Below are 18269 nucleotides of genomic sequence, written 5' to 3' on the forward strand. Positions count from 1 at the left end.
ACTGTGAGGTGTCTGTGAGGCCAGCAGAAGAGACCTTAGGGAACCTTGCAATGTTTTGAAATCACACTAAGCCTTTTTATTCTTGGCTGGCAAACTGGCAGAAAGAGAGGCAGTCATGGGTCCAGCCAAGCGGTGCTTGGAGAGTCAGTCACCTAATACTGTCCACCGTCCATTGACTATAGGAAACCCTGAGGAGCAGGCCTCAGAGATGCAAATTCTAGGCTCTTGGAAAGCCTCCTTGCTTTCCAAATGGCCCCATAGATGCCATGGTTGCCCATCCAGCAAACATTGCCCACTCTCTTCCTGCTGACAGAATCTACAGTGTTTAGATCCGATGACGACTCCCTGAAATCCAGGAAGATGGCCCCTGTCCCTAGTCTAGGAGTACACATGAGACCCAGCTTTGGCCTCTGAAATAGAAAGGAAAGTTTACTGAGAGATTTTGGAAAGGATTGTACTTTCCCCGTAAAAAGAACTTTTCAGAGCAAGGACTCTGGCCTCGTGCCTAGCTTCCTGTCTTTGGATGCAGTTGTGATGCCTGAAGCAGACGCAGCCATTTTGTAACAATGAGGCCTACTGCTAAGATGATAGCAAAACAGAAAGACAACAGGGTCCTTGATGATAAAGTGAGCTGACAAAGTAGCCCTGATATAACCTACCTCCAGACTCACTGTGATCTGAGAAAAATAAATGCCTTTCAGGTTTAAGCCACCATTAGTCAGATTTTCTGTTACCTACATCTGAATCATTCCTACCCAAGCCTGATTCTTCTTTGCCCCAGAGCTTTCCAGCCTAATTCCCCAGCCTCCTCCCTACCCTTTCTTCCCAATGGTAGAACATCTCCAGTGATCGCCTTGAGTCTGAACAGGGTGAACTGTGAGCTGGGAGAGGAGGGATGGTAAGCTACTACTGTGTGGTCTGGATGGCATTGAAGGCTGACTTCCGTCCTGTGACTCTCTCTGGTTTGCTGCTCAGAACCAGAGGCATCTGTTAGCAAGGAAGCCTCTCCCATCCCTGGGGAGAGAGTGCCTACCTTTTGGTCACACCTACCACAGTTGGTACTCAGGCCTCCACCACCATCCTCCTGGAGAACCCAACCTCCAATCTCAAGAAGCCCTCAAGGCCTTGAAGTCTGAGGGAATAGGATTTGGATCCCTCTCTCTAAAATGTACTCACTGTGTAACCTTGGGCAGATCTCTTAACCTCTCTGAGCCTCAAATTCCTAATCAACAAAAAGAGAAAATACTACTATCTATCTATCCTAGTTTAAAAGACATAGCAATGGTGATTGGCAGAAATGTAAGATGGCCTCCAAGATTCCAGTCTCCTGGCACACATGTCTGTATAATCTCCTCCCCTTGAGAGTGGGCGGGACCTGGGAGTATGATAGGTTAGTCACTCAGGTGATTGGGTTATGCTGTATAACAAAGGTGATCAGATATTCACTCTTGTGATTACAGTTACTTTACATAAGACTCTGTCATAGCAGTTTAGGGAGAGATTCTCCTGCTGGCCTTGAAGAAGTGAGCTGCCATACTGTGAGGGGGCCATGTGGCAAGGGCCTGGGGGCAGCCTCTAGGAGCCGAGAGTTACTCTGGTCCAATAACCAGAAAGAAAACAGAACTTTAATCTCTCTGCTGCAAGAAATTGAATTCTGGGCCGGGCGCGGTGGCTCAAGCCTGTAATCCCAGCACTTTGGGAGGCTGAGGCGGGTGGATCACGAGGTCAGGAGATCGAGACTATCCTGGCTAACATGGTGAAACCCCGTCTCTACTAAAAATACAAAAAAACTAGCCGGGCGTGGTGGCGGGCGCCTGTAGTCTCAGCTACTTGGGAAGGCTGAGGCGGGAGAATGGCGTGACCCCGGGAGGCGGAGCTTGCAGTGAGCCGAGATCACGCCACTGCACTCCAGCCTGGGAGACACAGCGAGACTCCGTCTCAAAAAAAAAAAAAAAAAAAAAAAAAAAATTGAATTCTGACACCCACTAGTGAGCTTGGAAGAGGACTCAGAGCCTTGGATAAGACCACAGCCCTGCCAATGCCTTGATTCCAGCCTAGTGAGACCCTGAGCCACATGACAAAAGCCACTTTATGTCATGCCTGGATTTCTGACCTACAGAAACTAGGAAATGAGAAATGGCTGTAGATCGAAGCCACTAGGTTTGTGGTAATTTGTCACGTAGCAATTGAGAACTAATATAATAATCTTAGTTTGAATTATGTAAAAGTATTATATGAGGCCAGGTGCAGTGGCTCACACCTAATCCCAGCACTTGAGAGGCACAGGCTGGAGGACTGCTTCAGATCAGGAGTTTGAGATCAGCCAATCAGCCTGGGCAATTGAGTATGACCTCACATCTACAAAAAAATTAAAAAATAAAAATAAATTTTTAAATTAAAAATTAGCTAGGTGTGGTGGTGTGTGTGCCTGTAGTCCTGGCAACTCAGGAGGCTAAGGCAGGAGGATCGCTTGAGCCCAGGAGTTGGAGACTGCATTGAGCTATGACTCTACCACTACCACTGCATTCTAGCTTGGGCGACAGAGACTCTATCTTAAAAAAAAAAAAAAAAAAGAAGGAAGGAAGGAAAGAAAAGAAAAGAAAAACAAGTGGTGCTATTTATTTGAATAGGTTAAAAGCAGATCAACTGGGTGTGGTGGCTCATGCCTGTAATCCCAGCACTTTGGAAGGCCGAGGCAGGCGGATTACCTGAGGTCAGCAGTTTGAGACCAACCTGACCAAAGTGGTGAAACCCTGTCTCCAGTAAAAATATAAAAATCAGCCGGGCATGATGGTGCATGCCTATAATCCCAGCTACTCAAGAGGCTGAGGCAGGAGAATTGCTTGAACCCGGTAGGCAGAGGTTGCAGTGAGCAGAGATTGGGCCACTGTACTCTAGCTGACAGAACACTGTACTCTGGGTGACAGAACAAGACTCCATCTCAAAAAAATAAATAAATTAATTAAATTAAATAAAATTAAAAAGTTGAGTGTAGAAATTGCATACGGTTCAGCCTAATACAATGTAAAGTGCCTAGCATGCAGTAGGCACTCAGCAAATGCCACTGTTATTATTCCCCTAGCTCCACTGACCTGAGTACCTTGGTGTATTCAGTGGCTAAGTGGACTTCTTTTCCTAGCACTGGCTTTGACAGCTGCCGCACTCCCCCAGGCTCCTCCCTCCCCCAAACCACCCTCTCCCTGCCTGTCAGAAGAAAGCGCTCAGAGCTATTCACACCCCTCCTGAGAGGCCCAGGGCACAGCTCCTGAGCCGGGCTGCCTCTCGGGCTCCAGGGCAGCAAAACGCCAACCCGAACAGAGAGCAGAAAACAATATCTCTGGGGCAGAACAACAGCTGCCCACCAGCCCCATACCAGCTGGTGGGGAGAGGGCAGCCAGCAGGGCTAAGCAATCGGCTGCTTCCAGCTTGCCCCGCCCCATCTTCCCTGGGTCTTGGGAACCCACGATGTGGAAATGTGCATCGCTTCTCCAGCAGGACCCTGCGCAAGTGCAAAGGTTTCTTGTTATGTAAAAAATGCAAATCATTCTTTCTAACCAACATGCTGGGCCAGATTCCTGCATGGAGAGCTGAAAAATAGTGGGGCCTTTGGATAATGGAACGTCGGACAGGTAAGTTTTGATTGACACTGCAGGATGGCTTGCACAGTCAGGAAGGGTCTAGAACAGGCCATCAGAGGAAGGAAGAGCTCTTGGCTCAAGGGAGGAGGGTCTTTAAAGTCACATTTTTTACAATGTCTACTGGTATCTAGTTCCACAAACCATCTGCCCTACTCACTCCCAAAACAACCCTTAAGAATCTCTAAATTGGCAGGACACAGTGGCTCACGCCTGTAATCCTAGCACTTTGGGAGGCTGAGGCGGGTGGATAACCTGAGGTCAAGAGTTCGAGACCAGCCTGGCCAATGTGGTGAAACCTTGTCTCTACTAAAAATACAAAAGTTAGCCCTGTGTAGAGGCAGGCACCTGTAATTCCAGTTACTCAGGAGACTGAGGTAGGAGAATTGCTTGAACCCAGAAGGCAAGGTTGCAGTGAGCTGAGATTGCGCCTTTGCGCTCTAGCACTCCAGCCTGGGCAACAGAGCAAAAACTCCATCTCAAAAAAAAAAAAAAATCTCTAGATTGATCAGATTTCCAGGACACACAGAGACCCTGGGAGCCAGCTATAGAGGCAAATTTTTATTAACTTCCAGGTGTCAAATAAGCAACAACATCAATCGCTATTCATGGATTAATTCATTTAAGCCTCATAACTGATAAGGATCATTATGCTTCCTTTACAGATGAGGAAACTGAGGCATAGACAGCTTAAGTAGCTTACCCAAGGTCATAGGAAGACAGCTGGGATTTGAAACCAAGGAGACAGATTCCAGGGCTCACATTCATAACCATTGTGCCAAATAACCAAAGGCTTTCTAATCTTGGGGCCTGAGTTTACTATAGTCAGTAAAAATAATTGTTTGGGAGTATCGTATACTCTACCTGAATCAGGGGCCTGAAACTGTCCATCCCACAGTGTCATTTGCCTTCAGTGGAGACTTGGCCCCATGGTGGCCCTGTGCTCTGACTCAGATGTGCCCCTGTGCCAGGCAGCTTTGCTTAGCTAGCTGAGCCCTAGGATGGGCACAGCAGGTGCCAGATCCTCCCCTAGGCACAGAGCAGAAGGCTCCTGGGGCTGCAGGAAATGGTAGGCCCCTTCATGCGGAGGAAGGCAAGTGGAAACAAGTGTTCCTGGGAGCCAGAGGTAGGAACTCATAATCTTCCCTGAAATATTGGCCCTTCTACCCCAGCTGCCTATCCTGAAACCCTCTGGAGTTCTCACCCTGCCAGCCCCTCTGCCTGCCCTACTGTTCTGTGCCCACCAGCAGGTGTCACTTAGATGCTCAAGGCAGAGCATCCCAGAGCAGCCTCTCCTGGGTCCCCGACAGCACTGACCACAGAGTGCAGGGGGGAGGTACTTGACTCTTAACTGGTGACCGTGGAGTGAAGAATATGCTGGAGAAAGCCACTCTCTGCATCTCTTCCTCCTCCCTGTGCTCCTCTCCTCCTCCTTTTCCTCCTCCTCCTCTCTCTCTGTTCTGGAACCTGAATAGTTGGGCCAGGCTGAGGCAAAGAGATGCATCTACAATTTCAAGGCCACCCAGACTGTTTTCTCACCTCCCCTCTGTTCTAAGTGACTGTTCCCTCCTCATCCCTCCCCACCAAAACCCACTTCCCCCCACCTCTGGTTTTCTGGAGAACATGAGTAGGGCCCAGCTCAGGGTCTTCCTCAGCTCATGGATCATGTCCCCCGAAAGGGAACTGACCCAGGGTCAGCCCCAGAACCACATCCCCCGGGAAGGCCTCTTATGCAAGAGGTTTGAGTCCTTTGGACATCTTTACTTTCAGAAAGCAGACAGGAGGGGCCAGGTGCTACCGCCTTCTGGTGATCATTGTAGCTACTTATTGAGCACCTACTGTGTGCCAAGCAAGTGCAAAGTAGCTTGCTAGGTGCTTCATGCTCCTCCACTTCTGCAAGTTAATTCCTCCAACAGTATTTGGCACAGTGCCAGGCACTGCTCTAAACACACAAGCTACCTTGGTGAACAAGGCTTCTCCATGAGTACATGCTGCTTATTGTTTGTACCTGACAAGTGGGGGAAACTGAGGCTTAAAGTTTGCCCCAAGTGGTGAAGCAGAGATTCTGTTTCAAGGTGTCTGACTCCAAAGCCACAATATCTGCCCTCCATCTCCTTTCCTCTCCACTGGAGTAGAGGGTGCATGGGTCTGTCTCAGGGTGGGAATCCCTGCCCTCAAATGCTTACACAGTTGCTTTGAGAGGGGAGGGATGACGTCTGCACACCTGAGATGTCTCAAGAGGTTTCATCCTCAGTATGTGAGTGACCTTGTGGCCCAGGCTGAGTACCTAGGGCCCAGGGGACCCAGAAGACAGTGATTTGAGCTGTGTGCCTCATGGTTGAGAGGATGCCTGGAAGTGGGGAGCATGAGGCCAGGCTTTTCGGGGGAAGGGGGTCATGAACTTGCAGAGATAAAGGAAGAGTGAAATCTGGTTGGGGAATGGGCTGTTCAGAGGCTTGGAGGTGGGAAGGATCCCAAGACAACTGAAGAGGACAGGCATGATTGAAGGCTGGGAGGGAGCCCCAGGCGCAGGGATATGCGTGCAGGATAAGGGAGGGGAGGCCGTGCTACTTTTGACGGCTGAGGAGGTGAGACTGGAGCTAATGGGCCATCAGGAATCGCCCAGCAGAGTAATGACAAGATGCAAATGGTGTTGGGAGATGATCCTGAGGACATGGTATATGGGACCTGGGAGCTATTACAGGAGCCCCCGGAGGGCCTGGCTTAGGAGGGCAGCTACGTTCAACCAGATCAGCCTTCACTCTCACTTACCTCCAAGTCTTCAAGAGAAAGTCACCCTGAGTCCTTCCCTCTTTCATGCCCCTGCCCAGCCTCTCTGGCTCTACCTACACCTCATCAATGCCACAACTTTGTAATACAGGCTTGGGGGCAACAAGGTTACCTCTCATGAAGGGTCTGACCAGGGAGCAGTCTGGAAGAGGATGAGATGGGTGATTTGGAACAAGGGCACAGCCAGGGCTCCAGAAAGGCTGCCAGTTATTTGGGGCAGGGGGCATGGCATCTGTGGGGGAAACTCAAAGTGGGTGATGCTTGCGTTGTAGCACATGATCCTAGGCCAACCACAGAGAGTGAACTAGGGAAAAATCCCCCTTTGCCACCCATACCCTCTTACTGCCTGGGGCAGCCTTCCCCCGAGCTAGGAGAACCTGGGGCAGACCCAGTTCTTAGACAAAGAAGTTACCCCCAAACCCTGTGTGACATGAGTGAGAATTTGGGCGTGGTAGCCCACAAAAATATTCCCCCTCCTCCTCTGTTGGACTCTACAATTTCACAATCAGTGTTCTATTCCTTTGGCTTAACATTTTTGACCCAAGTTATTTTTTTAATGATGCCACTTTAAGTTGTTATCATGTATCCACACCTCAGTATGAACGAGTCAATCTGATCTTTTTCCAGGAGTCAATTTCATTGTTGAGGGAGATGAAGGAAGGCTTTAAAATCCTAGAGTCTAGGACAGTGGGGTGGGGGAGAGTGGTGAGGGGAGATCGGGATGCTGGGGCAAAGGGGCAAAGAGAGAAGAGAGGAGGGCATAGAAGGGAGAGGCTGGAGAAGCCTGGGAGGGATGAGAGTATATCACTCACTTCGTGATTTGAGGATGAGGTGATCAGAGATAGCCTGAGCAGAGACCATAGTACAGCCTTTTACCAACTGCCTCTCCCCACTTGGGTGCCTGGACCCCCTGTTCCTGTATCTTGATAGCTCCTCGAAGCAACAGCCTGGAGCGCAAACTTTCTGGGATATGACCCCAGCCTGGCTTCCTATTCTGCGGTCGCCACCCGCAGCTGGACAGGGGCTCTTGGCAGATCGGCAGGGGGGCAGTCCTGGAGACCAGGACACTCTGGCAAGGGGGCGCGCGGAGGTTTAGGATCGAAGCGGCAGGGGCCTCGGGGCTCTGCGACCAGAGCCGGGGGCAAGGGGACCCGGCCAGCGGGAGGCTCACCTGCAGGACACGGTGATCTCCACCTTGGTGGCCGGGATGCTGCCCGCCAAGGAGTCGAACTCGCTCAGCGACGCCATGTCCTCAGGCTGCTCCATCGCCCACCGCACCCCCCACCCCAAATTAGTCAATCCCTGCGCGATTCACGCCTCCTCCGGAGCGACTGGAGCCCTGGGCTCTCCCCCAACTCCAGAGCCAGGGCTGGGCGGCAAGGGGAGGAGAGAGGAGCGCGAAGAGGGGGCGTGGGAAGTGAGAGAGGGAAGAGGGCGGAGGGAGCGGGGGCCGCGGATCGAGGTGGGGGCTCGGGTGACGCTGCGAGAAGGCTAGGTGCCCAGCGGGGAAGGGCAAGGAGCCCAGGGAGCGGGGCCACAGCGGGGAAGGCAGAGAGGGGCGCGGGCAGAGGGGCGCGGGGAGAGGGCACCGGGAGGGACGCGCGGAGTCGTGGAGAGGGGCACCAGGAGAGGGACGCGCGTCTGTGGGCAGCGGTAGAGGGGATGCAGGAGACAGGGAGAGGGGCGTCAGGGGCGGGAGGCGCCGGATGGGGCGCTGGCAGCGGGGGTGGCGGGGCGCCGGCAGCGCGGAGCCCGGGGCGCCCGGGCTGCGCCGCCTCTCCCTGGGTCTCGGCGCCGGCGGCGACGGGGCTGGGACGCGGCTGCGAGCGCCACCTCCTCGGCTCGGGCTTCGGCTCCTGGGCGCCCGGGCTGCGGGAAAATCAAATCTGCCCGAAGCCGCAGCCTCCCGCCACCCGGGAGCGCCAGAGGGGGCGCCCGCAGGGGCCGGGGCGGGGCCGCGGGCGGGGTCTGCGCGCAGGGTGAGTGTGAGCGTGTGTGTGTGCGCGTGTGTGTGTGTGTGTGTGTGCGCGCGTGGCGGGCCGGGGGACGCGGTCCAGATGCTGGGGACGTGGTGACAGCAAGAAGTGGTCCTGGTCGCGCGCGCCTTCGTGTGCTCCCGCCCCCACTCACCACCCCTATCTCCCATCAGGGGACTCCATCCTGGGGGAGGGAGAGGTCTCTTTTTTTTGAGAAAGGTCTATGCAAGGCGGAGAGGGGGCATAAGTGGGAGGGAGGTGTGCAAAAAAGATCCCTTCCCAGGGGCTTGGGGAGGAGGGTCTCTGCTAAGTGTGCGCCCTACTCGGGGGCAGGTCTCAGTCCAGAAACAGACCCTACATCTCCTTCTGGGGAGGTGTGTGGGGGCGACCCCGGTGCCAGGAGGGACTACCTCGGTTTCCCAGTGGCCCAGGTGGGGTCGGTGCATGGGCGCCTCCCCCATCCGTGGTTCCCGCCAGCCGCGGCCTCGCCAAGTCGGCTGCCGAAACCACGCGCCAGCGCCCTTCCACTCCCCCGCCCGTCGTGACCACACGACTGAGCCAGCCTCCAGGTCTAGAAGCTCCTGCCACCCAGTCTGGTGGCAACCAGACTGGGAGATCGGCCCGAGCTCCCTGGGCTTCTATGCAACCAGCACCGAGTAGGCGCGTGCTGTGTGCTTGGGGAGCGAGGGGAGAGTTGGGACACCTCTCCTGCAGTCCTCTTCCCAGCCAAGCCCCTCGCGATCCCCCTCCCTAGCCCAGCCTTGCCCTCCCGGGCCTGAGGTTGCAGCGCAGAGGCGTCTCCCTGAGTAAGGCTGCACACCTAGACTTGACTCTAGCCCATCCTCAGCCTCAGCTTAAGCTTTGCAGAGCTGGAGCGTCCACTTCCTCATCCACCTCCTGGCACATCGAAGCCGATGTGCCTCGGGCTGGCGCGGAGGCCAAAAACCTGGTGCTGGGCTGGGCAGAGCTGCGCCCTCTGGGCCTTGTCTGTGGCAGCGGGACTATAAGGGGCTCCTCCGGATTCTGTTTGAACTCAATTCCCAGAACATCATATACTGTCAGTCAAAGATAAATACAAGAACACATTCCTCTGCCTAGGACAATTTACCCATGGCTCAGAATCAGCTGGACTGGGTTCTGCCTCCTGGAACAGGCAGCAAGGGGCAGAGGCTGTAATTCCTCTGACAGCCTGGCACGGCTGGGTCAGGAGGCCCCACTCCACGGATAATAATTCTGTCTTCCCTTCCTGAGGATGCAAAACTGAACTCGGAATCTCTATGTTCCCCATCCCCCACATACCTGGCATAAACAATGATCAAAGCATACTTGTGGAATATTTTCTCCATTCATTCCAGGAGTATTTACTGAGCATCTGCTGTGTGCCTGGCCCAGTGATAGGGCCTTTGGGAAACCTTGTTCATAACAATAATTAGCATCGTTTAATTTTCAAAGATCTGGGCCAGACACCATGCTTAATTTTTTTTTGAGATATTAGTCACATACCATAAAATTACCATTTTAAACTGTATAAATCAGTGGTTTATAGCATATTCACAGGGACCGCGCATGATTTTAAATTCTCAAAATAATTTTATAAGTGAGATATTACTACTTTTAATGGGAAAAGCTGCAGTTACTTCCACCAACCTAATATTGTCTACATTTAATAAGTAAGGAAGCCAGTGCCCAGAGAGGCTAAGTAACTTACTCATCATCACCCAGCTGGGGATTGGCATAGTGAGAATGCGAAACAAGGCAGTTGAGACCAAAGCCTGACTCTGAGCAAGAGGTTTCACTCTCTCTTAGGATAGGGCCAGACAATGGAAAGTCATCCATGAAATGAAGCCATTGCAGGTTGTTGAGCAAATGAGTAGTAAGATGGAAGTTCTATCCAGTAACCTTGCAAAGTGACAGCATTTGGAGTAGCAGCCCCAGGGTCTCTTTCTAGAAAAATGTAGACACTTGTCTGTGTCACTCCATTCCCTTTAAGTCATTGCACTTTCACTGGTGGCTATTTGGCCAAAAAAAAAAAAGAAAAAAGAAAGAAAGAAAAATATGTAAGTATATGACACATGCTGTGTGCTAGGTGCAGTCCTAGGCTCAGATAATAAAAAGGCAAAAAGGACACAGTATCTATCCCCAAAGAGTTCCCAGGCTACTGGGGGCCCCAGGACATGAAGAGGGAGAAACTGCAATGCAGCATGAGGAATGCTGTTGAGGTAGGTAGAAAGGGCTCTGGGAGGCCCAGCACAGTGGCTCACGCCTGTAATCCCAGTACTTTGGGAGGCTGAGGTGAATGGATCACTCGAGGTGAGGAGTTTGAGACCAGCCTGGCCAACATGGTGAAACCCCGTCTCTACCAAAAATACAAAAAAATTAGCCGGGTATGTGGCAGGCGCCTGTAATCCCAGTTACTTGGGAGGCTGAGGCAGGGGAATTGCTTGAACCTGGGAGGCAGAGGTTGCAGTGAGCCTAGATTGCATCACTGCACTCCAGTCTAGGCGACAGAGCGAGACTCCGTCTCAAAAAAAAAAAAAAAAAAAAATATGTGCTCTGGGAACAGAGAAGAGTGACCGACCAAATGGTTCTGCCCCAGGAATGGGAAGATGGGAGGGTCAGGGTCAGGGGAAACTGCAAAAAGGAAGTGATACTGAGATGGACATTGAGATGATGTCTTAGAAGTTTGTTTCCCCTAGAAGCAGACCCTGAGACAAAGATTTGTATGTGAGTAGTACATTCGGGAGGTGTCTTGGTCTCTTCCTGCTGCTGTAACAAAATACTTTATAATCATAAATATTATTTATATAATAATAGAAATGTATTTCTCACACTTCTGGAGGCTGAGAAGTTTAAGATCAAGGTGCCGGCAGGTATGGCGTCTGGTGAGGGCCAGGTCTCTGCTTCCAAGATGGTCCTTGTTGCTGTGTCCTCCAGAGGGGCAAACACTTCCTCACATGGTGGAAGGCAGAACGGCAAAAAAGGGCCTAGCTCAGGGATAATGCCTTTAATAAGGGCATTAATCCATTCATGAGGGCAGAAGTGAGACGGGGAAGGGAAGGTAGACAATAAAAGGTGCTTTATCAAGCCAGTCATCGCTCTAGGCAACTAGAGTATAGTCCTGCTGCAGAACTCTGAGAGACTGTAGGACACACTTCAAACTTAGGCTGCAGAGGGGTGAGGAAGCTGGGATATGTTTATATCAACTTCTGCCAGTCATTGGCTCAGTGGCTGAGGGCTGCTTCTGGAGGATATTAATTTCCTGGCATTTCTGGCCTAACCAGCACAGGGGCAATGCAGGTTCCAGAAGCCAGAGAAAGCCTCAGGCAAAGAAATGCAGTCTGGCGTGGGACTGAAGCACACTGCAGTGGGAAAAGTTAGGGGCTGCGGTGGGCACTGGCAAGGCAGCGGCTGCTACAGATGATGAACTTCTGCCTGGAGGACAAGGCTGTGCAGGCATTCCTGGCAGGGGACCAGCATGAGGAAGGGCCAGAGATCTGTGATTGGGGGCTGGAGTGTGGCTGAAGCACAGGGTCAGGGTTGGTGGAGGTAGAATATGAGGCTAGGAGGTGAGGGGCCGTGATGCAAGGCCACAACCTCCGCTGGGCACAGAGCCTTTTCAGAAGGGGACACTGGAGGAGGGGCGGTCTGAAAGACACCCTGCTGCTGTGTGGCCAACCAGAACATAAAACTTACTGATCAGAAGCTGGGCACAGAGGCTCACGTCTGTAATCCCAGCACTTTGGGAGGCTGAGGCAGATGGATCACCTGAGGTCAGGAGTTTGAGACCAGCCTGACCAATATGGCAAAACCCTCTCTCTACTAAAAATACAAAAAAATTAGCCTGGCGTGGTGGCGCATGCCTGTAATCCCAGCTACTTAGGAGGCTGAGGCAGGAGAATTGCTTGAACCTGGGAAGTGGAGGTTGCAGTGAGCTGAGATCACGCCAGTGCACTCTAGCCTGGGCGACAAAGCGAAACTCTGCCTCAAGAAGAAAAAAAAAAAAGAAAAAAACTTACTGATCAGGCCCAGGGGAGAAATGCTCCCAGCTCTTGCTCAAATGAATTGCTGATGGTTCAAAAGCAGCTCCACAGATGTTGCCATTGGAGGAGCTGTTTCTTCTTTGAGAGATACGATAGTGCCGAGTAACCCTGGTCACTTGTGATGTCCAGGCAGGCCAGTGCGTGGGCTGGCAGGTGCTGCAGACGTGCCGTCTGCGCCCGGCAGCCAGATTAGAAACAACCATGGCCCTGGCCCACCCGCCACGTAACTACCGCTCGTCCCTCTGATTAAGAACGTCAAGCACGGAATGGGCCATGCCCAGAAGATCTGGAATAATCAGCATCAGCGTTTTGCCTTTGCCATCCAAGACTGCAAACATGCTCTCATCTGACCTAATCCACGGTGTTAATGACGGCAGAGCAATTTTGAGAGGCAACTCACAGCATTGATAAGGAGAGGAAAAGCACCACCGGGCTTAGGGGGCAGAGCTCCTCACAGAAGAGACAGCTGCTGTCCCTCACCCCTCCCGAAGCACTACTTATAAATGCTGCCCTCCTCTCCCCTGTTTGAGGCTGGGGATGGTGGGAGAAAAGGGCACAGAAGAGCAGAAGCGGGGTTGTGCAGGGGACAGGAAAGTGGGGCTGCCCAGCTGCACCTAGAACAAACTAGAAAAAGGCATTCTTTACTTTGGGTAAATGCAACGTTGAGTCAGGCAGGGCACACGGTTTGCTGGGCAGAACGTGGGCTGGATTGAGCCTTCACTCACGCCCTCGGCTGGGTGCCCTTGTGCACTAAACACCCTGCACCACTATTCATGGTAGCCCCAGGGAGAGAAGGAAAGACAGGGCATGGCGGGAACTGAAACCATCATCGCACTAGAGAGGCAGGGGAGATGCAGTGTCTGATTCCACCCATTAATAGAAATCCTAGAAGGGACTTGGTTGGAGACCATCCAGGTTAAACTCCTTCTTTTACTGAAAAGCTTAAAGAGGATGAGTGATGGACTCAAGGTCATCCGACTCTTCCCTTGATAAGAAACTCCATGAATAACAGCGAGGCCAGGTTCTGAAGAGCAATGAGGACCTGTCTCCGAAGGTGTGGCAAGAGGCCAGCCACGGGGCTCTCCATGTCTCCAGTCCCTCATTCCTGCTGGAAGGGTGGCAGCCTCCCTGCTTAATGACCCACCATCCCAACCAGAGCCCATGCAGCCCCTCCCTTCCGCCTCTCCCTGTGTCACAGTGTCAGCTAGCTCAGTCCATGTTCTATCTGGGCAAGAAGCCCCATGGCCCTCCTGCTGCCAGCCCAGTAGCCCTTTCTGCCCCCAGGATCCACCCCTCCACCCTGCCTGGCCCTGGCATCTGTCTGCAACCTGGTGGGCACCAGCTCCCTGCTCACTTCTCTTAGCCTCCTCTTCCTTCCAGCCACTCCTGCTTTTCCAAGTGAGGGAGGCCCCCGTGCTTACAATCTAGAAACCAGAACCTTCACAGCAACCAGGGTATCCACTTAGAACCAAAGTCAGGTCATGTCGCTCCTCTGCTTAAGACCCTCCCCTGGCTCCCATCTCATTCTGCGGAAAAAGGACTTGCTGGACTTTGGGCTCTGCTCGTGACCTGACTTCATCTCTGCTTTCTCCCTGACACTGACTCCATTCCAGCCACACTGGCCCCTCACTGGCCCTGCAGGCACCTGCCTCAGGGCCTTTCTATTTGCTACTCCCTCAGCCCAGACCACTCTCCTCTGGGTCGCTCAGGCCCCTCAGGTCTCTGCCTCAATGCCCTCTCCTTGAAGAGGCTTTCCTGGCCACACTACCCAACATAGTACCGTGTTGCTCTCATTTCCCTTAAACACCTTTATTTTTTTTTCATAGCATGATCCTTGTCTGTTTCCCCCACTAGGATAGAAGCTTTCTGCAGGCAAGGACTTTGTCTTGTTCACTGTTGCATCCCAAGCTCCTAGGGCAGGGCCTGACACATGGTAGGTGCCCAGTTTGTGAGGTGACTATATCCAAGTCCACTGTTGGCTTTCAAAACAGTGACTCCTTCATGAGGACCCCTGGTGACCATGTGTCAGTCTCAGACAGGGCCTGAATCTCCCCCACCACACACATCTTCTCTATCTCCCCACCCCCAAGCATTTATTCAGCATCTGTCATGAATTCAGCTGTTTACTTGTTGTTTAACAACTATCACATTGTGACCAACACCACAGAGAAGGGAAGGGATTCTTATGTGTTTACTAAGGACCCACCATGCAATAAGCATGTACGAATTTAACATCCATCACACATTTATTTTTTATTTTAAAAATTTATTTATTTATTGAGATGGAGTCTTGCTCTCTCGCCCAGGCTAGAATGCAGTGGCATGATCTCGGCTCACTGCAACCTACGCCTCCCAGGTTCAAGCAATTCTCTTGCCTCAGCCTCCCGGGTAGCTGGGACTACAGGCGCCCGCCACCACGCCCAGCTAATTTTTTGTATTTTTAGTAGAGAAGTGGTTTCACCATGTTAGCCAGGCTGGTCTCGATCTCCTGACCTCATGATCCACCCACATTGGCCTCCCAAAGTGCTGGGATTACAGGCATGAGCCACCGCACCCAACCTTATTTTTTAAATTAAATTTAATGTTTTAAAGACAAGATCTCACTGTGTTGCCCAGGTTGGTCTTAAACTCCTGGCCTCAAGCAATCCTCCTATCTCGGCCTCCCAAAGTACTGGGATTACAGGTGTGAGTCACTGCGCCTGGCCTCCATCACATATTTAATTCTCACAATAAGCTCATTGTCCCACTTAACAAAACTGTGCTCCTCTGTACCATGTGCTGTGCATAGTTCACCATGAGGGAGAGAAAGATGAGGGAGACACAGTCTCCTCAGAAGCTCGGTCCAGTGGGGTTACAGCATGAATTTTGAGTTTATGTTCTAGGAAATCTGTAGGAGAATAATAGGCATTACTTGCTTCATCTTTTCAGATAAGGACACTAAGGCCCAAAGTAGTTCAGTAATTTAATTTGCCCAAGCTCACACAGGTCAGCGGCAGAGACAGGGTGCAAACCTAGAACGATGTGTGTCCAAAGCTGCTGTCTTTGCTCCTTAGGGCAGTGCCTCTGCTCCCCGGCCTGGCTCAGGGGCCTGTCTAGAAGCCTCAGCCTCTGCCATGGCCCAGGCCCAGATCTGAGCCCCTCACACATCTGCAGTGCCTAGCCCAGCGCCACAGTATCTGTGCCCAGGCCGTGACCCTTCCACTCTTCACTATGTCCAAGTGTAGACATCCCAGTCTGTAACCTCATCCACCCCCAACCTCATACACATTTAACCCAATGTTTAGCTTAATATTGTCAGTCATGGGATTAGAGGCCTCAGTCCTGCAAAGGACTTTAAAGATAATCCAACTCACCTAGATTTTACAGATCTGGAAACTGAGGTCTAGAGAAGGAAAGAAATTCAACCAACGTTGTTTGTTTGGTTAAAAGCAGCAATTAGAGCCAAGAGCTCATAGACACCCTGATTGGAATTGGTCTCCTGGATCCTTTCTTCCTTCACCTCAGCTCCTTCAAAGGGGGATGGGTTGCCTTGACTTTCTGTTGATTGATAAGCAGGGATGTGCCATCTGTGCCATTTGGCACAAGGAAGACCAAAGTGACCTTTCATTGCCCCACCCTCACTACCAGGTATATCCAACTGGAACCAGTCCCATATGGTTGCCCCTGGGCCTTTCTTCCTGCCATTTCCTCTCTGCCCGGCCCAAATCCTACCCATGTTTCAAGTACCATCTCTTCCAAGAAGCTAGCCTGGATTCTCCCAGTCTAACCAAGTTTCTTTTTCCACTGAACACCCAAACTCTTCACTTTGGTGGACCTGTTCCCCCTTTCTCCTTTGGCAGGGGATGTGCCCTGAAGGCAGGGACTGGGCCTTCTAACCCTCGTACTCCACAGCCTGGCCTTTCCCAGCCTCAGCCTCAGCCTCCTTCTCTTTCTTTGTGCTGGGTTTAATTTCATTTAAGTACATTACCCCCACAGCCAGCCAGTCTACTCTTAGGCCTCCTGAACTCTCTCTCTCCATTCAATGTAAACTCATTTCCTCTTGTTTGAGCATCTTGGGAAATGGAAAATGAGTCCTCACATTTCTTCGGATGCTTAAAAGCAAACTAGGTCCCACCCTGAAGTCTCAGCCTCCCAACACTTGATGCTTTCCCGATTGGCATCAAGGGCGGAGACGGAGCAGCTGATTTTCTCTCCTGCTCCAGCCTGTGAGGGTCTTCGGCTCAAGCTGCAGGACTCCACCCCTCCCTCCCTCAGGCCATGTGTGTGGGAGGGGAAGGGAACTGACATTTCACTCCAGCCCTTAGATTCTTTGTCACCATTGCTCCTTGGGAACTGCCTCCCCTGGCTGTACCTGTCCCAGGCAGCCTGAGAAGCCACTGAGGGTGAAACGCTTTTTTTCTTTTAAGCTCTAAATTCATTTTCATGCCAAGCTGCTTGTATTTTCCTGCCTGGCTGCCGAAGGTAACTGAAACATGCACAAAATGCCACAAGCCTGGCTTTGTGTGGAAGCTTAAGTCCCGGTAGCCCTGCCCCCAGCGCTCGCCTGCTCGCATCTCCAGCAGTCCGCCGAGATTTCCTTGGGTTTTATTAGCTCTGACCCTACACTGGGAGAGGAACTCATCAGACACACTTCACATCTTGCTTCCTCCACCTCTGGCTAAGAACCGTTGCCCTGATGACGGGAAGTATTTGTTCCCCAGTTCTCTGATAATTCTGTCAGGAGCCTGGGTGAGGCTCAGGTGTCAGGCTCGGGAGCTGCTGCTGACAGCTCCTTAGAGATAATGGGCCTGCTGAGGCGGGGGCCAGGGGGGAGTTCGCAACAGAGTGCCGGGTTCTCTGGTCTCTTCCTCCAGCTTAAAAATGGGGTTAACAATATAACCATACTACCATTCCTTCCAGAGTTGGCATAAGATTCCAATTAGATGAGGATGTGCTGGGAGCTCTCTGGGAGAAAAATACCATTATAAAATCATAGAGGTTTAAACTAGATGCAGTTAGAATGAGAGTCTGGGCCTCTCATTCTACAGATGGAAAAACTAAGGCTTGGGAAAGGAAGTTACCAAAGTCAGACAGTGACTAGTCCTGGCCTGAAAACTAGTTTCCATATTTTTTCAGCTGGAGTGAGAAGGGGAAAAAGAATGGAAGGGAAACCATCCCTGTGTGAAGTGAGAGTGCAATAGAGGGAGAGAATAGACTCCTAGCTCAGCCCTGCCAAGGCCCAGCCAACTAAGGCAGTGCCTTCATCTATGAGATGGACTCATCTATGAGAGGGGCATTGTGATGCCGGGTCCACAGCTCTTCAGAGAGGATCAATGGAATAACATGAGTTATTATATCGTGAGTTCCTCAAACACAAATTCCTTCCCTTCTCTTATTTGATCTTAAACAGCAACACAAATGCTTTCAAAAAGGGAAGCACAGGCCGGGCGCGGTGGCTCAAGCCTGTAATGCCAGCACTTTGGGAGGCCAAGGCGGGCGGATCACGAGGTCAGGAGATCAAGACCATCCTGGCTAACACGGTGAAACCCCTTCTCTACTAAAAATACAAAAAATTAGCCGGGCGTGGTGGTGGGCGCCTGTAGTCCCAGCTACTCGGGAGGCTAAGGCAGGAGAATGGTGTGAACCTGGAAAGCAGAGCTGGCAGTGAGCCAAGATCGCGCCACTGCACTCCAGCCTGGGCGACAGAGCGAGACTCTGTCTTAAAAAAAAAAAAAGGGAAGCACAAAGGAAACATTTCCTTCAGAGCCGAATGTTGCCCCCAAAATCATGAACTTCGAACTCCCTTTCCTTTGAGGGCCTTTCTTATACAGTGAATGTGAAATTGCCAC

General features: G+C 51.8%; 1 protein-coding gene across 6 annotated transcripts in view; it reads right to left on the minus strand.

Moving 5' to 3' along the window:
* CPNE5 (copine 5) overlaps window positions 1-8317 on the minus strand; it is a 97291-nt gene extending 88974 nt beyond the window's left edge. For 3 of the 6 annotated variants that reach the window (XM_050787629.1, XM_050787627.1, XM_050787632.1), the window contains exon 1: window positions 7597-8156. In XM_050787629.1, coding sequence (XP_050643586.1) covers window positions 7597-7691 — 95 coding nt within the window. In that variant the 5' untranslated portion in view covers window positions 7692-8156. Of the gene's footprint in view, window positions 1-7596 lie in introns of all 6 variants that reach the window. The other 3 variants (XM_050787631.1, XM_050787630.1, XM_050787626.1) reach the window with 3 other exon arrangements.
* Between the last annotated feature and the right edge of the window lie 9952 nt (window positions 8318-18269).

The sequence above is a fragment of the Macaca thibetana genome, chromosome 4 (assembly GCF_024542745.1).
Source record: "Macaca thibetana thibetana isolate TM-01 chromosome 4, ASM2454274v1, whole genome shotgun sequence".
NCBI classification, from domain to species: Eukaryota; Metazoa; Chordata; class Mammalia; order Primates; family Cercopithecidae; genus Macaca; species Macaca thibetana.